Source organism: Trichoderma camerunense (genome assembly GCF_050948025.1).
Source record: "Trichoderma camerunense strain CBS 138272 chromosome Unknown V8C40scaffold_6, whole genome shotgun sequence".
NCBI classification, from domain to species: Eukaryota; Fungi; Ascomycota; class Sordariomycetes; order Hypocreales; family Hypocreaceae; genus Trichoderma; species Trichoderma camerunense.
In genome coordinates, this window is record NW_028145364.1 from 525,979 (window position 1) to 544,023 (window position 18,045).

The following is an 18,045-nucleotide window of genomic DNA, read 5'->3' on the forward strand; positions in this document are numbered from 1 at the left end:
GCATTGATACCTTTGAAAAGGACTTTATTCCCAACCCGCAGGTGTGACACCCATGAGCTTGCGCAATTTCCACAAAGGCCACCACACAGTAAAAGGTGCTGGCGTTGCCCCAGGAGAATGCCTCCATGATCAGCGCTCGAGGTGTTGTAGAACAGGGCTTCCAAACCTTGCTCTTATCGTGCAACCTACAGCCACTTATATGCCACATTGCAGGCCGGGTATGCAGGTCAGTAAGCTGATAAGACATCAATCCATCCATGGAGTTGGTCACCCATACGGAACACGGTAGACATCCCACAGTTTGGCCCGTGTAAACTCTAATCGTGCTAGCCCAACGGTGACGATAACTGGACCAACCGCCGTCCAAGCACGTGTAGCCATCCATCTCGACCAGCTGAATGGATGGATTAAAATCATATCGCTTTCACGACACCACCTGCACTAGCCTGCCCGCAACCGCGGATCCAGGAACCCGGGCAACGATAACCATTCATCCAGAGAGTGACGTCGGGGGAGGCCATCTCGGCCAATTGCCAGGCTCGTCCTGCATTAATTTGAGACGTAGCTGAACTCTGTCTGCTGGAAATGACGGCGCCTCTTCGGCTGGCTTCCTACCGCTTCCATGCAAAAAAACGAAAGAAGAAGACCCCCCGGGGTTTCACATGGGCGTGCATTTTAATCATACGTATGACAGGTGATTCTGTTTTGTCGTTTATGCGGGCACTTTGGCGAAATGATTTCCCATCGCGGACGGCTCACGTGTCCTCGCTGGCAAGGCTCCCCTCCCCGATCTTTTCACTAGGAGCAATTCTTTCAGGCTAAAGGACGGAATAGATAGTGCTTGTCTTGCGGCACTGACCCGAGACAGTTGTTCTAGAATGTGATCGGAGATTACTTGGGAACGGTAGCACAAGTACCGATGGGGGGGAGAAACAAGATGATGCTTGTTTGCCATGCTTGTTTGGTCTACTCCGTACCATGGCTTTGATTTGGCTAAGATGGTCAATATCAACAGCAAAACGCGTCAATGATATCACGAGATGATACATCAACTCGGATCAGCACTCAACTGCTGTACACGCTGTATTTAAACTTTCCCTCGGCATCACAAGTTTGTAACATGCAGCGGCCACACAGCATCCTCGAATGGTAGCCCATCAAATGCCCTGCGCCAGACAGCTTTGCCGGCCGCTGCCGGGTCTGAACCCTAGCGCCCCAAAAGCCCCTGATGAGGGGCCACAGCGCCCATCTCCGGATCTTGACTGGCTGGATCCCCGCAACTCTGCCAGGGCGACGTGCTCTAGTCAGGGGCATTGTGGACAGCCTTTGTGGGTAAAGTTGGAAGTGACATGCGGCAATCCTTTGTTTCTGCGTATTCCCACCCGGCTGCTGCTTGTAATTCTCGGCTGCAGCGTTGGGGGGGACCGTGGATGAGGGAGTCATGCATGTATGTACATGTACGAGTACTGTTTCCGAAGTACCTGCAGCGTCTGGTGCAATTTTTTCTTTCTTTGTTCCATGTTAGTATTTATTTTTAAATCCATTTCATTCGCCCTGCTGCTGTTCCATTTCTTCCGCTCTTCCGAACACAAAAGAGAGTTTTATTTTCATTTCGTCAACCGTTGGTTTTTACTTTTATTAAAATCACCGGCACGTTTCCAGGGAGATTAGGTTCTGAGAGAGCTCGTCGTCAATATTACAACCGATCAATGAGTCCTCTCTTCTTCCAGTGGCCAGAATCACACCTGCTGCAGCTCTCATATATATTACCGTCTGCATCAATGACCTGATTTTTCTTCTTCTTATTTCCCGCATTGTCCAAACGTCTCATCACACTCACACTCTTTCAACACACACTCGTTTCACACACACACTCCTTTGATACAAACAGTCAATCTTATACTCCGTATACACCACCAACTATACTATCATCCAATGGCTCTCCGCAAACCAGACTTCCACCTCCAGATGCCCACCATGAGCCAATCCGATCTCCAGTACCAGCCGCGCAGCCCCATGCGAAGCCCTCGTTTCCGCGAGGACTTTGACGCCCCGTTCTCCGAATCCTTCCTGGATCCTCCGCAGCCCCCAAAGACGTCCTACTTTGACGAGAGCAAGAACAAGATTGCCCCGCCGCCTCAACGGAGCTACGACGACAGCTGGGTACCTCCTAAGCGGCGACCAAGCGTCAACGACAAAGTCCTGCAGTGGGCAAAGAGATCCTTGACCATCAAACGACAGCGTCCGCCTCGACTTGGGGAGGGCTTCAACGATGTACGAGCACCTTCGTCCAGGAGCTCTAGGAGAATCAGCAGCTTGCCGGTCGAGTCAGTCTTTGGCAAGCGCAACACTCACATTCAACCCCCAACCATCATTACCGTGTCCGAAATCCCCAAACCCGTGTAAACGGGAAGAAGAATGAAACACGAAAAATTCGAAATTCAAATAGGGAAAAACATCAACAACAAAGTGTATACAGCTGCGGGGAATGGATGGGAAAAAACATTGGAAACAAAAAGGATAGCATTCAAGTTGCAATCTTCACTGATATTCACCACAGACAGACAGGGATCTAGGGCAGTGGCAGCTGCATTGGGCTTGCTGAAAAGCAATCTGTATGATAATGATTTATGAATTTAACAAAAAGACGAATCAAAATACACCGCCACCAATGATGAACAACCGGTTCTCCTCTCTCTTTATCCATTGCATAATCTTATTGGCACCCTGCGCCATTGCTGCTCGTGATAGATTCGGTCCGCCAATGCAGTAGAGTTCAAAAGTTGGAGTGAGCCAAGCCAGCGATGTTGCGTCGTCGCTCACGCATTGCAAAATCTTAAGGTGCGCATTCTTTGCGTGGGTTGAGGCATGCAGCTCGTGATACGCCGTCATAAGTCGTCTTCTCTTTACCAAATGTCCAAAGGTAGGCTCTAGCGCCGACATGCAAAACTGCACATTCGCTCGCGACTTAAACAAGAAATGGCATATTGGGCTTCCCGGCGCGATTTGTCCCATGGTAGGGCGGCCAGCACGAGCGGCATCTCTGATGATGGCGAGACTGCCATTCTTCGCCAGCTGTTGCGCAACGTCGTCTCGCATTTGTTTGAGACTGAAAAAGGCTTCTCTGTCCGCACTGATGAGGATCATGGCAATCTCTTCATCAACCGGCTGCCCCACGGCCGCGGCCGGTGCCGTCGCTTGCTCGCCCGACACCCCTTCGAAGAAGCTGACATACATGTATAGATAGCCTTTATTGTTGAAGGCCGGGAGACACAACGGGATCCAATTTTCACCGCCTCCCGCCTTGATGCCCTCCGACTCAAAGAGCATGTTGAAGATGAGCTGGAGGTCACTGGGATGGAGGGAATGGCGCCGTGGCCGAATAACGCTGACAAGCTTGCCTCCTGCCACGATAAGCCCGTAGAGCAGTTTGTCGGCCCTTGACTTTAGAAACGTATTGTTGATCGTATGCCGCTGAGACTTTCGCAGTTTCAGGCATTCCAGCGAGCTTAGCAATGCTGAAGGAGACCCTTTCGTGAAGCTGTCCGCTAGCGATGAAAGCAAAGCCTCGGTCCCTTGTAAAGGCTTGCGCAAATCGGTGGACGGTCGATTCGCGAATATGTTGGTTAGGGAAGGTAGAGTCAACGTTGACAAAATCTGCATGTATAAAGCCTCCAGCTGCACTCGTAGCTGTGAATCGCTCTCTCCAAGCTTGCTGATGGCCACAAAGTAGAGTGGTCCCTGGGTCAAGACCACGAATCGGGTGTTGCCGGCCGTGAAGCCCTGAAGGGGGTTCTTGGATCCCTCATAGAAGGAGATGATGGTTTGTACGACTCCAATCGAGGAGTTGATGAGATTAAGGTCTCCATGTCGGCTCCAAATGGGTTTGCCAGCGGACGATAGGATCATGTACTGTTTCAGCTTCGACCGCCAAATGGCCAGCCTCTCGTCGTCTTTGAAGAACTCGTTTGACTCGTCGGGAAGCGCGGCAAACTCCTTTTCAAAATCGGCAAGTCGATCTTGTGCGCCTCGCTGATGCCTCTCAAACGGCTGGACATTTGCGGCCTGCGACTTGAGCAGGTTCCAGGCGGCGCTCTTCTTGCTGAGGGAAGAAGTCAGCAAGCTCGCAATGTCTCCAGCTGGGCGCATCGTTGGCGCAAAGCTCATGATGCTGGCGGCGTCATCTCCCTCGACGCCCGAGCTGCTCGGCCGGCGGTTGGGAGACGTGTAACCGCTACCTGTCGGAGTGGACGCGGACCGAGTGGTTGGCGTCGAGAATGTCCCCCGGCTTCCGTCGGGAAAGGACAATGTCTGGATGTCTAGGGGAGTTATGGCAGTTGTTGCCTGGGCCTGCAGTGCCTTTGGGTCGACTGAACTGTTCGAGCTGCTCGCGGCCGGCCGAGGCGGGAGCGGAGGGGGTTGCTCCTCGTGGGAGGAATCGCTCTCCTGTCCCATCTTGACTCGCAGCCCTGTCGCATCTCAAGAAGGGCTCAAGCGGGCGATCATCCAAAGGCTGGAGTGTTGCGCGATCCTGATTCTAGCGGCACGGCGATTCTATCCATCATGCCATTGCGTGCTGGGAGCGGCGACAATGGCGGAGGAGCATCGATAAGGGAATGTAGGAGACAGAAGCGAACCTTAAGCTTCCAGGGCCGTATCGGAGCCCTTTTAATGATGCCGCAGCCTGCCGTAGGTAGCGAGTACTTGGCGGCCAGGGCCTGTGCGACGCCTCTACAGGTACCTCCCAACCTCTAAGCTGTTCCCACGTTGGCAGCCTCGTCAGCCAGCGCTCCAATCAAACACCTATAGTGGGGTTGGTTGCGTATGTCGGCACATGTCCCTTGTACCTTGGACCTTAGCTTTGGGCGCAAGCCACTGAAACGTAGCCTTCTGGACGGCTTCATCTGGCGAATAGACTGAAGCCATCTTGCAAACTGCATTGTATCCACAGCTGTTCCTTGCAGCTATGCGCCTCGCTTCCTGGCTTCCAAACGCCGCTGTCAGTCATCTCACCCATGAACCAATTAGCCCGTCATAATGGCGCTTGAACTGGGTCCTGGAGTGCGATCCGGGTCGCCAGAGAGCTCTGGGCGAGACTCGCCCATTCCACGGCAATGGAGGAATCAGCTTGGTGGAGGTGGGTAGGAGGCCTTGTGGGAAGCTTTTGCCGGCCGTGTAACTGATCTGATACTCCAGAGGACACTCCTATCAAGGACAAGGCATACCGTAGATATGCCGCCGGAGTCGACAAGGCGCTGGGGTTGTTCGAGACGGCGCTGGAGGAATGGGCCGACTATATATCCTTTCTTAACAGACTGCTCAAGGTCAGACACCATATGTTAGTCTTGGTTCACGACACAATACACTAACATGTTGGATATAGAGCCTGCAAGCCCGACCATCTTCCGTCTCCGTCATCCCCTCCAAGATTACCGTCGCGAAACGTCTGTCGCAATGCTTAAACCCGTCCCTACCGTCAGGCGTACACCAGAAAGCACTCGAAGTGTATAATTACGTATTCGAAACAATTGGAAAAGATGGGCTATCGCGAGATCTCCCTTTATATCTCCCAGGCTTGGCACCTACCCTCTCTTTTGCGTCCCTCTCCGTTCGCTCGCCGTATCTCGACCTACTTGAGCGTCACTTCACAGGCGTTGATTCTAGGTCCTTGCGGCCAGCTATGAAATCCATTATACTGGCATTGCTACCAGGGCTGGAAGATGAGACGAGTGAAGACTTCGATCGAACCATGCGCCTGGTGGGGAGCTTCAAACAAGCCATTCGACCAGCAGATAGCATCGCCCTTACCGAGCAACATGCATCAGGTGACGACTTCTTTTGGCAATGTTTCTTCCTGGCCTCTGTTACAAGCCATAGCCGGCGTGCTGGTGCCCTTGCCTACTTGGTACGCAATCTGCCCGTGCTGGGTTCTGATGCCTCCCCTGGAACGTCTAGTGAGAAAAACGGTCAAAGCAATACGGAAAGCAACTTCAACAGTGACATTGCCGCCATCGTTACCACACCAGAGCCTGGTTTGCTCGTGAGATGTTTTGCTAGTGGCCTCTCTGATGATCAGCTGTTAATCCAGCGTGGCTTTCTCGATTTGCTCGTGTCTCATCTGCCCCTTAATTCTAAAGTGCTGCAGTCTCTTGTGAAGCCTGGTGATCTGGAACTTCTCCTGAGAGCAGCAGTCGGGGTAGTCACCCGACGAGATATGAGCTTGAATCGTCGATTATGGGCATGGCTTCTTGGCCCTGAGCCGACAGGCAACGAAGGGGAACAAAACCCTGAGTTGCACGGCAACGCGCCAGACGGCCAACAAGCTCTGCTATCCTCCCGGACGAGCTACTTTGAACACTTTGGACTGCAGTCACTTACAAAATCCCTTCTTGAAATGATCAAGGACACGACTCATAGAGGAGTCGCCGAACGAACTCGACCATATCGAATATGTCTCTCTTTAATGGACAGATGGGAGGTTGGTGGGCTTGTGATTCCAGACATCTTTCTTCCTGTAGTAGAAAGTGTACGGCAGTTTCAAAAACAGAGTCCAGCCAAGGCAGAGTTCACCGAGGTGTTGCGCAGTGCAAGCGTGTTTTTCGATGGCATTGAAAGTGGTCTAATCTATGGTGAGCTTGTTGGACTCTTGTCTCAAGCTATTAGCCCGGGAAACCTGACCAGCGAGGAGCGAAGTGATAAGCTGTCCTTGGTCACTTTCATCGTCACTAATTTCAATGTGCGCGAAGAGGAGATGGTTACCATCCACGCTCCCTTGACCTGCCTCGCCGCTTTGGTCATGTTAGAAGATGCGCGCAATTCGCAACATGGCGGCAGCTCGAAGTTGAATGAACAAATCCTCAGCATTGTTGTGTCTCTCCTCGAGCTGATTCCAGAACGAGCGTTTGTTGACTCTGCTACGGGCGACGCCAACCAAAAAAGAAAATCTAATGATGTTTCTTCCTTGTCGACGGCAGACTTGATCAAAGAAATCCAAGATTTTTACATCCACGGACAGGGAAATCTGGACGCCTCGCCGACACCTTTCTCTCAAGTCGAAACCGGTGAGCTGATTTTGGACAAGGCAATCAAGTATATTGTTGATGACTCAGTTGAGCAAGAGTCATCGTGCTCCTTGAGCCTACATATCAGAGTCCTGCTTCTCATCTTATTAAAAGTGCCCAAAACCTACAAGTTCGATGAGATAACTCTGGTGTCTTCTCTAAAGGCAAAATTGGTGCAAAGGCGGCCCTTGAGATTTTCAGACTTTTCTTCCATCTTGCACCTAATTGCGCAGCTGCATTATGTCGAGCGAGTCTCAACATCAGAACTCTCGGAGCTAGTGCACCCTCTAGTTCGGCATGCATGGTCATATCTCTCTGCTTCCGAGCCCAAGTATCACGTGGAAACAGTTCGATGCCTGTGGCAGCTCCAGTCTGCCCTTTCGTCATCTCGCCGCGATGTTGAAGCTTCCCTTGCGAGTATCCTGGTCGAACAAAGTGCTGGCGATGGTGCAGATATTGGGCGCGCTTTCGGCGTTCTTTGGTCACACACTCTTCAGGATACACCATCCGATCGTCGAGGACCCAAGATCCCTACCATTGAAGCAAAGCTGGGCCAAAAACTGAGTGCGACTGATCACTACGAGATTATGCTAACGCGGCCTCTCTTCCTTGTACTGGACGGATTACTAGACGATAGAACCCAGATGTACATGACTGTCAAGTCGTGGCTGAACAGCATGGTTGGCATTGATAGGTATTTCCTGGTCCTTCTCCGCGTCTATGGCAGATTTTCTAAGAGCTATATATAGGCTTTTCCTACTCTTTGTTGTTAAATTCGCAGAGATACCCTGTCTTCGAGATGTCGGAAAGAGTGTTGAAGCTGAAAAGGCTCAACCCCAAGGCCCCATTTTCAACGAGGATGACGACATTGACCTCTGCTTGTATTATCTTAGGACTCTCCATCATGTCCTGGACAGTTCGGGAGAAAACTCAAGAGCAGTGCTTGTGTCCAAACACCTCTCGTTTAACAGTGTCGGTCAGGTGCAAATCTCTAGTATGTACTTGACGCTCGACAGAATAGGTAATTGGTGTCTCTTGCTAATATGTGATTTTATAGCCGGCGGAGATGAGACCGATATCACGCTGCAAGATTATTTCGTCAGGGTGTGCTTGGCTTGCATCACTGGTGATGCTTCTGCATCTGCCAGCGACGACCTTAACAACAGAGTCTCCCAGTTACATCGTTATGCACTCACCGTCCTCCATAGCTTCCTCATAAGTCACCATGCCGCGCCTCTCTCCAATCTTCATCTCGACCACCTCCTGATTGATAGATTGATGAAATCTATTGGAAGCCCGGACCCGTATGTGCAGGTTCTCTTGCTTGAGGTCGTCTTCGACGCGCTTAAACTGCAGGATATTGTTGCGGCAGAGCTTTCTATACCATCGGCTGCTGAAAAGCGACGCTCAAGCGCGGATCCTCTACACGCGGTGCGATTGTCCATCTCTGCAGGCGACACGAGACCACCTCTCATGATAATGCCACCCCAGCTGCTCAAATGCCTGCAGGCAGGCCTAAGCTCGACAAGCAGCCAGTTTGTTCTAGATAACTGGGTTACATTTCTCGGCAGATGCTTGCCCTTTTATTCTCAGTCCATCTTCCAGATTTTGATACCCCTCGTTGAGACTCTATGCAAGCAGATTGGCGTTACGTTCTCGCACTTGAAAGACATGTTTGAAGACGAAACTTACGAAGTCAAGAGTGAGAGCGGAACTCCGGAATCGACCTTGATCTATCTTCTGAACGCTTTGGAGCAAGTCTTGGCAAAGGCCCATGATCAATTGCTAGCTGAAGAAGCTCAGGCGCTGGCCCTCAAGGGTCCCGATCAGCCTCAGTCAATCTTTGGGAGCATGGTATCGGGCGTCTTCCAATCTGATACCCCTCAATCTCGAAGCGCTACAGCCAACGACCGCCTGACTGTTCACCTAGCTTTCCAAGATGCCGTGCGAATGTGCTTCTCCATCTGGACTTGGGGACAGGGAGATGATGCCACGACACAGGACATCAACTCGTCCGCCTCCTTCAACTACACGTCTCTAAGGATGAGAAATCGGGCGAGGAGGCTCCTTGAGCACCTTTTTACGGCAGAGACACTTGAAAGTCTCGAAACCGTGATTGACGTTTGGAGGAATTCATCAACAAGCGCCGCCGACCATGCCACCGTATTCAACTTTTTGGCAGCCTTGGATGCTGCAAGGCCAAGGCATTCGATGCCAGCTCTGTTCAATTCAATATATAGTCGCACAAACCCGGCTGCGCTGGAGCCTTCCCGGAAATCAACCATGACAATCTCACTTCAAGACGCCGACTTGGTCGTCTTTTTGGTCGAGTACGCCAGGTCACTTGACGACGATGCCATGGATGAGATATGGCAAGACTGCATAACGTTCCTCAAGGATCTTCTGAACAACCCTTTCCCTCACAGACAGACGCTTCCCAGTCTTTTGGAATTTGCTGCTATCTTGGGCGAGAAAGTTGACAATACCAATTTTGGGGAGCAGCGAAAGATGCGCAGGGAACTAGGAGTAAGTTTATTGATTGTGACTATGAAACTTTAATCCCTTGACTAACTGCTCATGCCTATAGGACCTCTTTCTAAGGCTTCTTACCGCTCTATTCACTACAAGACCAACCTTTGCTGAGCCAACGAGTTCCAACGGCACGTCGGGGCCGAGGCTCGTCAAGGGTGAGCTGGAACGTCGTGGCACATTCTCTGGCGCCCTCGAAAGATCTGACGATGTCGTGGCCATTCTCGCATCCGTTGTTCCAAACCTGCCCAAAATCCTGCTTGAACCCGACCGCGTGCTGTCTGCAGCAGGAACAATATCAACCAACGTTATTGGCCCAACGTTCCGCTCCAAAACATTTCCGGATTCCGTGTCATCGAGTACCTTGAAGCTCTTACATGAGCTGTCTAGACTACCGAACAACCAGAAGACGTGGAAGAAGGATGTCGGCGACGCCTTCAATGATAGTAAATTCTTCGCAATGAACCTTGCCCTGGTTCAGAATGACTGGCTGCCATTGCTCCGGCAATGGACCTTGACGGATAAAGAGAGGATTCCGGAGATAGTTGGCCGCATCAGCGCGCCCTCCAGCGCAGGAATAGTGTTCGGCGTGGGCGCCACCTCTGCCCGTCTCGAGGCCGATCGAAAGACGCAGCTGAACTTGCGGAGGATCGCTACGCTGGTTCTTGCCTCGGCGGACGATGCCTTTGTCACAGACATCCCTACCATTTTCGACAAGGTAGTTGAGCTGTTTGGAGCTACTTCGACGTCATCACCATCGTCTACGACACGAGCCGAGGTATACATGCTCATCAGGGCGCTGGTACTCAAGATTAGCCCCATCCACCTCGCCAGGCTATGGCCCGTCGTCAACGCCGAGATTCACTCCGCCATTTCTTCCATCGTGGCTCCGGACCATAGCACGGCATCCGAAATCTACGTCTGCTCAGCGATATTGCAGGCGTGTAAGCTTCTCGACCTGCTCATCTGCGTTGCACCAGATGACTTCCAGCTCCACGAATGGCTCTTCGTGACGGACACCATCGAGGCAGTGTACAGATCCGCGACGTACCAGCCCGTGGCCCTCGTAGACGAGATTTCGGAAGAACTCGGCGCAACTTCTTCTACTCAGTTGGCCGCCGTGACTAGTCATGACGATGCGATGACGGCGGCGCAGATGGCGACGAGCAACAACGGCTCGCGCCGTCTCCCGCTTCTGGGGCTTGGGGGGATTGGTGACGATACGAGCTTTGAGAGGAAGGACGAGCTGGTGGCGAAAGTTCTTAGGCCGTTCTTTGGCCAGCTTAGCATCTTTGCTTTCGAGTCAACGTATGCCATGGGGGCGCTTGACAGGGAGGCCTGTGTGGAGTCTTTGTTGAAGGATATTTTTGATGATCGCAGTATGGTGAAGGCTCTGTAAATCGAATGAAGGAAGAAATTTTATCGTCGGAGAGATAGAAATTAGTATGAGATAGATGGGAGCGAGATATAGACTTGGAGTTGAAGTATTTTTTTTTCTTTATAAATATATAATAAATACAAACATTTGGTATATTTCATGTGTGTATGTCCCTCTCTCAATTTACACTTCCTGCTAATTATCCCAGAATCACTCATTTCGTAATTCCCAATGTTTATTATTCATAGCACATTTGAACAAGTTTTGCTCTGTTAAGCAAACCCAACAACCTGCCGCCCCATCCTCCAAAACTCCCTGATAAATAGCAAGAATAAGATATCATCAAGCCAGAAACAAGAAGATGTTTTTCCAATACGCCACCATATATATATTTGTTTTTGCACTGAAAGTCATCCGAGGGAATCAAATCATACGACAGGCGGCAGTCCAATCATCCTCTCAATAATGTCCTCGTAAAGTTGCCTGTTAATAGCCGCGCCAAACTCTATACACCTGATGAACGGCCTCAGCTCAACCAACAGGGTTGTCAACAAGCCATCGGCAAAGAGCAGTTCGTAGGAATACTTGGACGCCAAGTCGAACCAGATCTGCGCGGGAGAGATCTCAGTCGGGTCAACCTCGAACTGGGCCAGGTGCCAGAGGGAGCTGATGGAGATGCCGGTAGCCTGCCACTGGAATGTGGGCGCCTGTGTGGTGGTAGGGTCTATGCCTGCGAAGACCTGGCGGTCGGTGAAGATGGATGAGGGTGCGGCGTTCATCATGAGGGAGGTTGCTGTGAGGATATGGTTGTTGCCTCCCTCAGTCTCGCCCGGGATGTGCGAGTGGAAATCGTTGGATTGGAAGTGATCCCAGCAAATGTTTTCGAGACTGTTGAACAAAAGAAGGGGGCCATGTCAGTCAGGCTCTAAAGCATGTATATAGTCTATCGGCATGGGTGAATGAAACTTACGCTAATATCCAATTCATCACAATCTGTTCTTGTTGAGGAGTAAGAGGTGGCGTCAAGGGAGGGTTTTCAAAGCTGGGCGGGCTGGCATAGCCCTGCACGCTGCTGCCAGTTGAAGGGTTGCTGACGGTGAAGCATGGCGTTCCTAGGAGATCGTGGATGCCCAGTGACACAGTGATGTCGTCGACATTGATGTGGCCAAACATTTCAGCGTCGTTGGAGGTTGAAGGCATCAGGAGGTTTTGGTTCAGGTCTAAGTCTGATAAGTGTCCGCCGGTGAGCCATTCTTGGGTATCCAGCTCGGACATACCACCCAGGCGGGTACCGGGGGAATCTGTGTTTGAGAAATAGGTAGAGTCGGCTTGTGGATATGTGTGCTGTGTTGGCTCGGTTCTTCTTATTAGGTCTCGGATGCCGTCATTTTCCTTGCGCATCTGTGATGTCTCTTGCTGGGCCTGGGTGATTAGGTCACGCAGTTGAGACACATCGAGCTCCAGCTGCTTGACATAGTTTGCCTTTCTCTGTCGGTGTTGAATCTGGGCCTTCCTGACCTGAGCTCGCCGGAGCTGGGCCTTGTCCTTGGCGTCGGCATCCTTGGCGGTTTCGCCCGCATCCTCCTCTGTAGCACGCAATCTTAGTTCAGCCTCCATCTTCTTCTTCTTGTAATGCACCTTGGACCGGGTTCGTCCAAGCTCTCGAGACGATGGAACACGGCTAAGGTAAGGCATAGCGTGGGCAAATAGTGTGATATACAGTGTAGAAGCGTGTGCAAGATTCCAAACTTTTAAGTGGGACTCGCCGCCATGAATGGAATCAAGACAGATGCAGTTAACGCCCACAGCCTCAAACGAGATGATCAAGCAGTGGGTGAAAAAAGCATCTTCAGCCTTTTGCTGGAGCGACTGGCTCGTCTTATGAAGATGGAAATGCATCACACCCATCGAGGGTGGTAGTGCGGAGAAAAGGGTTGGACGCTAGCCCGTGAGGATACCCGTATCAAACTATTCCAAATCACGAAGCACTTGCTCCGGGGATCTGACAGCCGGTGACAACGGGGGAGATTAAGATCAAACTGGTAGGTAACACCTTCTTAGATGATCGACCTCCCTTTGGAATACCCGTAGCACTGGCTACTCTGGCGCCTGTAATCATTGAATAGCGCCCCGGATTGATGTGTTGCTGTGGACGTGGCCAATCCACGTCCTTTCGGCAGTCCAGCTCCCCTCTCGCACTCTAGCGCGCGTCTTCCCCGTCTTGGGACAAGCAAAGATGGAATCATTGAGAGATTCAATGGACCAACTCAAGCATAAATCATAGCCTGCATGTACAGGGACGACAAAAGGGGCAACGCGCCATCTGGGAAACTCACCAGGATCTTGATCTTCCTCGCCAGCTTCGTCCTGCTGCAGCTCCGCAGTTGACGATGGGCTGGCCGACTTTTTCCCCTTCTTCTTGTGCTGGTCGCCGGCCTCGCTCTTCTCCTTTTGCTTGACTCGCTTCCAAAAGGTGGTGAACGAGGGCCGCTCACCGTCGGCACTTTCCGCATCCGCCATTGTGCTGAATGTGATGTGAATGAATCAATCACGACGCAGCTCGTCTGGTGTGCTTTGGTCAATCCTACGTCACCGACCAACAGAAGCCAATTGACCTCGACGACGAAATCTCCCCTCCCAAAAATAGCAAGACGCCAGGAAGCTTGTTTCCAAAAGAGAACAAGATGAACGGCTTCCAAATCTCGCCCTTTTGCTCTTCACGGATAGGCCTCGGAAGTGGTGTGGTGTGGTTGCGCTTGTTCGCTGTAAGCAAATTGTCCAGCGATTCACGATGAGCCGGGCGCAACAATGTCAGCTGCTTAGCCTCGAGTCAAGCCTCAAATCAGCAACCCCGAATATCCCGTTCTGAGTCCTGGTGATGTAGACAAGATCGAGTTGAGCTTTTCGCCTTTGACAAGCTAGTCGTTACGTGTCAAGGTTCAAAAAGCTCGTCGTAAGAAGGCGCCAGGCGGTCGGTTCGCCTCTAGCATACGGAGTTACCAAAGTTACTGCCTTGTGCTGGGCCTATTTTTTTGCTTCCGGACGGAAGTTGTTCAGCCAATTACCGGACTCGGCTGGGCAAGTACCTGTTACATGAGACCACCGCCGAAACATGCCGCGCCGTTGGCTTTAGTGGCGCTGTAGGCGACTTTGGCGAGCGTAGAGAAGTGCGGCTACACACGCTGTGGGCGCTGAAGAATTCCGGTGTCCGTGCTACCTGCAAAGTACCCAGTACATTGGTATTCACATGCAACTGACATTCATTGATTTCCTCGTAGTGTGCATTTGATGGAATCCCATTACCAGGTCCTAGATCCAGTAAAATCATCTAATGCTGTTGATCTCTAAGGTTGGCGCTGAAAATAAGATAAACATCAGGAATCCCTCAACCTCCATGGGCATTTCGTCCTATTTCCCGTATCTACCCATCCAGAGGTACCCGGTACCGCCCTCCCAAGCGGAGATCCCACACGCTAAATGCCGACAATCCCCAAAAATCCCGTCAATGAGCTTCCAAGCATCGATACAACAAGCAACAACCTCGTCGGCACAAAAAACGACGAGCAGCTGGAATCCTGCCATCCATAACAAATTTGCCGATCGCAAGAGACCTTTGTTTCCGCAACAGACGCGCGGCATTAGCTGCAGATGTCACCTGCATGCAGGTGCAAATAGTGCACAAATAGATTTAGAATAGGAAAAGCACCACTTCTCATTATTTGAAATAAGCAAAGGAGGTAGTATCTGCGACCCTCTCCGGCAGATGTGCCCAGGTCGCTATTATCAAAGTATTTCAAATACTTACACATAGAAGACTATTTCAAATTCACTTGCATGCCCGCATCCCCCATGGTGCCGCAAAGCATCCAAAGATCTTTCTAATAGAGTACCTATCAATCTTACTGCATGAGGGACATATTGTAGCATCATGAAATCACATCATGGCAGTCGGCAAGGTTTTAACGGGACAAGGAACTTTAAATTCAGCGACCCGCTCCAAATACTACATACATACAGCCGCTGCAGACATCGTGGCTCTCAAATCTCTCAAATCAAAGCCGATAACAAGCACTGGTTCCTTTTTGCCAAACTCCTCGCTAATAAACGAATGAAACAATCAAACCCAACGCCAAGGTCCAAATGCACTTTTGCACATAAGCATGATCCCCGCCCCCCTTCCCCCTGGTCGTTCCAAAACCAGTAGATCAAACGAAAGATGCGAAAACAATTCCAAATAAGAAATCTTAGCCATACACACACATTGCTTTTGTATATCCGGCTTTCTTATCTAATGGTTGCCGTCTTACTCAGACTCCCCGCCGTCGCTATCGGTTGCGGTGCCTTCGTTTAGCTCTTCGTCATCCTCGTCGTCGTCAAATTCGTCACTGTCTTCTTCATCGTCTTCTGCATTCAAGCCCGGGATTGCTTTCCAATGCACATAGTCGTTCGCTAGCCACCGTTTGCTCACTGGCAGCTGGTACGGGTCAAACGGGAAATATGGGTCCAGCTGGTGAAAGCTCTCCTCTTGGGTATCGAACCCAGAATCTCTGAGGGCGCCTCCGGTAGAGTAGGTCGATGACAAGAACTGTGTCAACCGAATACGCTTGTTGCTTTCAATCAACGGATACGCGTACATAAAGTTGAGTCGGTGTGCCAGCTTAGCAAATTCGTCGACAATGACGGGCGCGCACACCTTGAGTGGGTTGAGTTTGCCGAAGATGTGTGTTGAAAGATCTTTTCTCGTGGTACCAATCCACTCAAGATCCTGGCCAATATAAGATGCTGGATCTTCGGGATCGACAAACTCGGGAGCAGACACAATCAAGTCTTGCCAGCGGAAGCAAAATATGTAGAGGGTGGCTTGTAGAAGGCTGTAGTAAGGGTGAAAACGCTTGAGATCCGGGCCGCGGCAAAGAGGCTCATATTTCCTGCGGTACTGGTCCAGATGATGGATCAAGAGCATAAAGATGGTGCGCACCAGGCTGCGCGGCACGAGTGCCCCTCGGGCGACAAAGCTTGCCAGGTAGGCGGCAGCAGCTTGCTTCAAAATATTCGGCGTGTTGCTCTGGAAGGCGCTAGCAATAAGCTGACCGCAAAACGCGTCCGTAAGCCGCTCGTGCTGCTGTGCAAAATGAAAGATGAGGAATTGCGTGTGCCGTGATTTGTATGTCGGCAAGACCATTTGGTCAAACTCGCGCAGGATGGTGACGAACATGTCAAACGCCTTGTCCGACCCAGGATTTGTAAAGTGTGGTGTGTAGACGCTGAACAAGGTATCAAGCATCGAGTCCATCTTCTCCACGCTGTCCTTGAGAGTCTTGATTCGGACGGCCTCTTGGTCATAATCGACGTCGTCGCTATCGACGGATTCGGTATCGCTGTCATCATCTGCTTCGTCTTCCCAGCTGCCTGTCTCTTCTTGAGGGTTCTCGCGCAGCGCGTACATGACGGCGGCAGTGATGTCATCGTCCGTGTCTTCCAAATCCAACTGCATCTGTGAGTCAATTTTAACAACGCGATCTAGTATCATGTCGAAAATGTCGTCCTGCAAGTCAGGCACGTATTCTTTGACCTGGAGAAGGTTGTGGATATAGGCCATGTGGACTCTCATCGAATCGTCGAGGAACGGAAACTTGCTTCTCAGCAGGTTTTCTAACACTCCAATGGCGGATGGGAACATCTTGAGAAGGTATTGTAGGGTCGAATGCAGCCTCTCTCGCATCGTATCGCGGCTGATCTCGGGGAAATCGGGGACTCGCCATGAGGATGGGCGAGTGTCGTGGAACTTGTCCACGACCATGGTCAAGACTTGGTTGAGGTAGGATCCCTGAGCGCTGACCAGTGCAGCTAGGAAGTGCGTAAACACTTTGACAAAGGCGGCATCTCGCCCCAGCCAAGAGCAGTTGAGAATGACCTTGACCAGGCCATTGCAATCCTTGCTCTTCAGAATGGGGATGCAGCCAGTCAGAGCCATCAGGTAAACTTGCAGCTCGTGAGGCTTCAGCGTATCGTCCTCTTCTCCTACCACCGGCGGTAGGTATCTCTTCTTATCGTTGGCGAACATCTCTTTCAGGCCGTCGTACTGGCCGTCGTCTCCCCGGAGGTGTGCCTCCAGCGCCATGCGCACTTCTAACTTGACTTCGTCCATTGTTCGCCGGCCGACCTCGTACGTCACATTCTTTATATCGTCGAAGAACACCTTGCGGCGCTTGCTGGAAGCCTCCTGGGCCTCTGAGCCCTCGCTGGGCGTATCGTGCTGGTCCTTCCTGCGGCCAAGAGCTGAGGCAGGCTTGAGTATGGATTTGACCGGAGGAGTGCTCCTTGGCAAAGTACCGGGGAGGCTTCTTGGGGCTGAAATGAAGGGTCGCATGGATGGCAATGTCGCTAGCCGATGGCAACGAAGAGCGCAAAGACAAGATGCTAGCAAGATTGATGGCGATTGTCGCGGCGTCCGTTACGGGAATGCAGCGATGAAAGAAAAAGGCTGTTCACTGCGGTTGCCAAGTCCCTTCATACTCAAGCTACGGAGCACTTAAAAAATACAATCAGTCTCTCTCTCGGATAAGCGCAAGCACATGGCTTGGGCTCCAGCTGTAGAAATGCGAAAATAGCCGTCGACTCGAATGTGGTTGAAATGATGCTGGGGAGAGTGACGGCGTCAATGCTGGACATGGATTATTTTTTTCCTGCACAGTAATATGCGTCAGGGAAGATTTTCAATCAAGTGGGGACCCCGCACGTGCCTTGCAACCAAGTCGGCTTAGGCAGCAGAGATGGTCCGTGCGCGCTTCGGAATATTTTTTTACCTTTGCGAAGCGCCTTTGTTAGACAATGACGAAGTATGCTTTGACAGGTAACGAAGTGGATATGAGGTGAGAGGCCGTAACACATCAAAATCTGTAGCATTTCCAGCCATGCATGCATTTCATGGAATCCTACTGACGCCACCGCAATGCCGTATCACTTGACTATGTAAGAGTCATTCATGACTCAAATGGAGGCGTTGCTAATAGCTACGTACGATGCGTCATCATGGTGGCAATCGCAATTTACATCGCAACATGGAAAACAAAAGAT

At 51.2% G+C, this 18,045-nt stretch overlaps 5 protein-coding genes across 5 annotated transcripts; 2 read left to right on the forward strand and 3 right to left on the reverse strand.

Moving 5' to 3' along the window:
* The first annotated feature begins 1,538 nt into the window (after positions 1–1,538).
* Positions 1,539–2,682, forward strand: V8C40DRAFT_240666 (uncharacterized protein). The gene has a single exon (XM_083214845.1). The coding sequence runs from the start codon at positions 1,936–1,938 to the stop codon at positions 2,404–2,406; it is 471 nt and encodes a 156-aa protein (XP_083074768.1). The 5' UTR covers positions 1,539–1,935; the 3' UTR covers positions 2,407–2,682.
* On the reverse strand, positions 2,576–4,623 carry V8C40DRAFT_240667 (guanine nucleotide exchange factor MON1). Its single transcript, XM_083214846.1, has one exon. The coding sequence runs from the start codon at positions 4,453–4,455 to the stop codon at positions 2,653–2,655; it is 1,803 nt and encodes a 600-aa protein (XP_083074769.1). The 5' UTR covers positions 4,456–4,623; the 3' UTR covers positions 2,576–2,652.
* Positions 4,624–4,881: 258 nt separating this feature from the next.
* V8C40DRAFT_240668 (Dopey, N-terminal-domain-containing protein) lies at positions 4,882–11,113 on the forward strand. Its single transcript, XM_083214847.1, has 6 exons — positions 4,882–5,137; positions 5,197–5,324; positions 5,384–7,755; positions 7,811–8,055; positions 8,119–9,587; positions 9,649–11,113. The coding sequence occupies exons 1-6, from the start codon at positions 5,038–5,040 to the stop codon at positions 10,987–10,989; spliced, it is 5,655 nt and encodes a 1,884-aa protein (XP_083074770.1). The 5' UTR covers positions 4,882–5,037; the 3' UTR covers positions 10,990–11,113.
* On the reverse strand, positions 11,064–13,955 carry V8C40DRAFT_240671 (bZIP transcription factor). The gene is made up of 3 exons (XM_083214848.1): positions 13,305–13,955; positions 11,939–12,554; positions 11,064–11,856 (listed from the first exon to the last, which is right to left on the reverse strand). Exons 1-3 carry the CDS (start codon positions 13,486–13,488, stop codon positions 11,397–11,399), a joined length of 1,260 nt encoding a protein of 419 aa, XP_083074771.1. The 5' UTR covers positions 13,489–13,955; the 3' UTR covers positions 11,064–11,396.
* Positions 13,956–15,271: 1,316 nt separating this feature from the next.
* On the reverse strand, positions 15,272–18,002 carry V8C40DRAFT_274047 (rDNA-binding RNA polymerase I transcriptional factor; the record flags this gene model as incomplete). Its single annotated transcript, XM_083220565.1, has 2 exons — positions 15,272–17,319; positions 17,990–18,002. The coding sequence occupies 2 exons, from the start codon at positions 18,000–18,002 to the stop codon at positions 15,272–15,274; spliced, it is 2,061 nt and encodes a 686-aa protein (XP_083074772.1).
* Between the last annotated feature and the right edge of the window lie 43 nt (positions 18,003–18,045).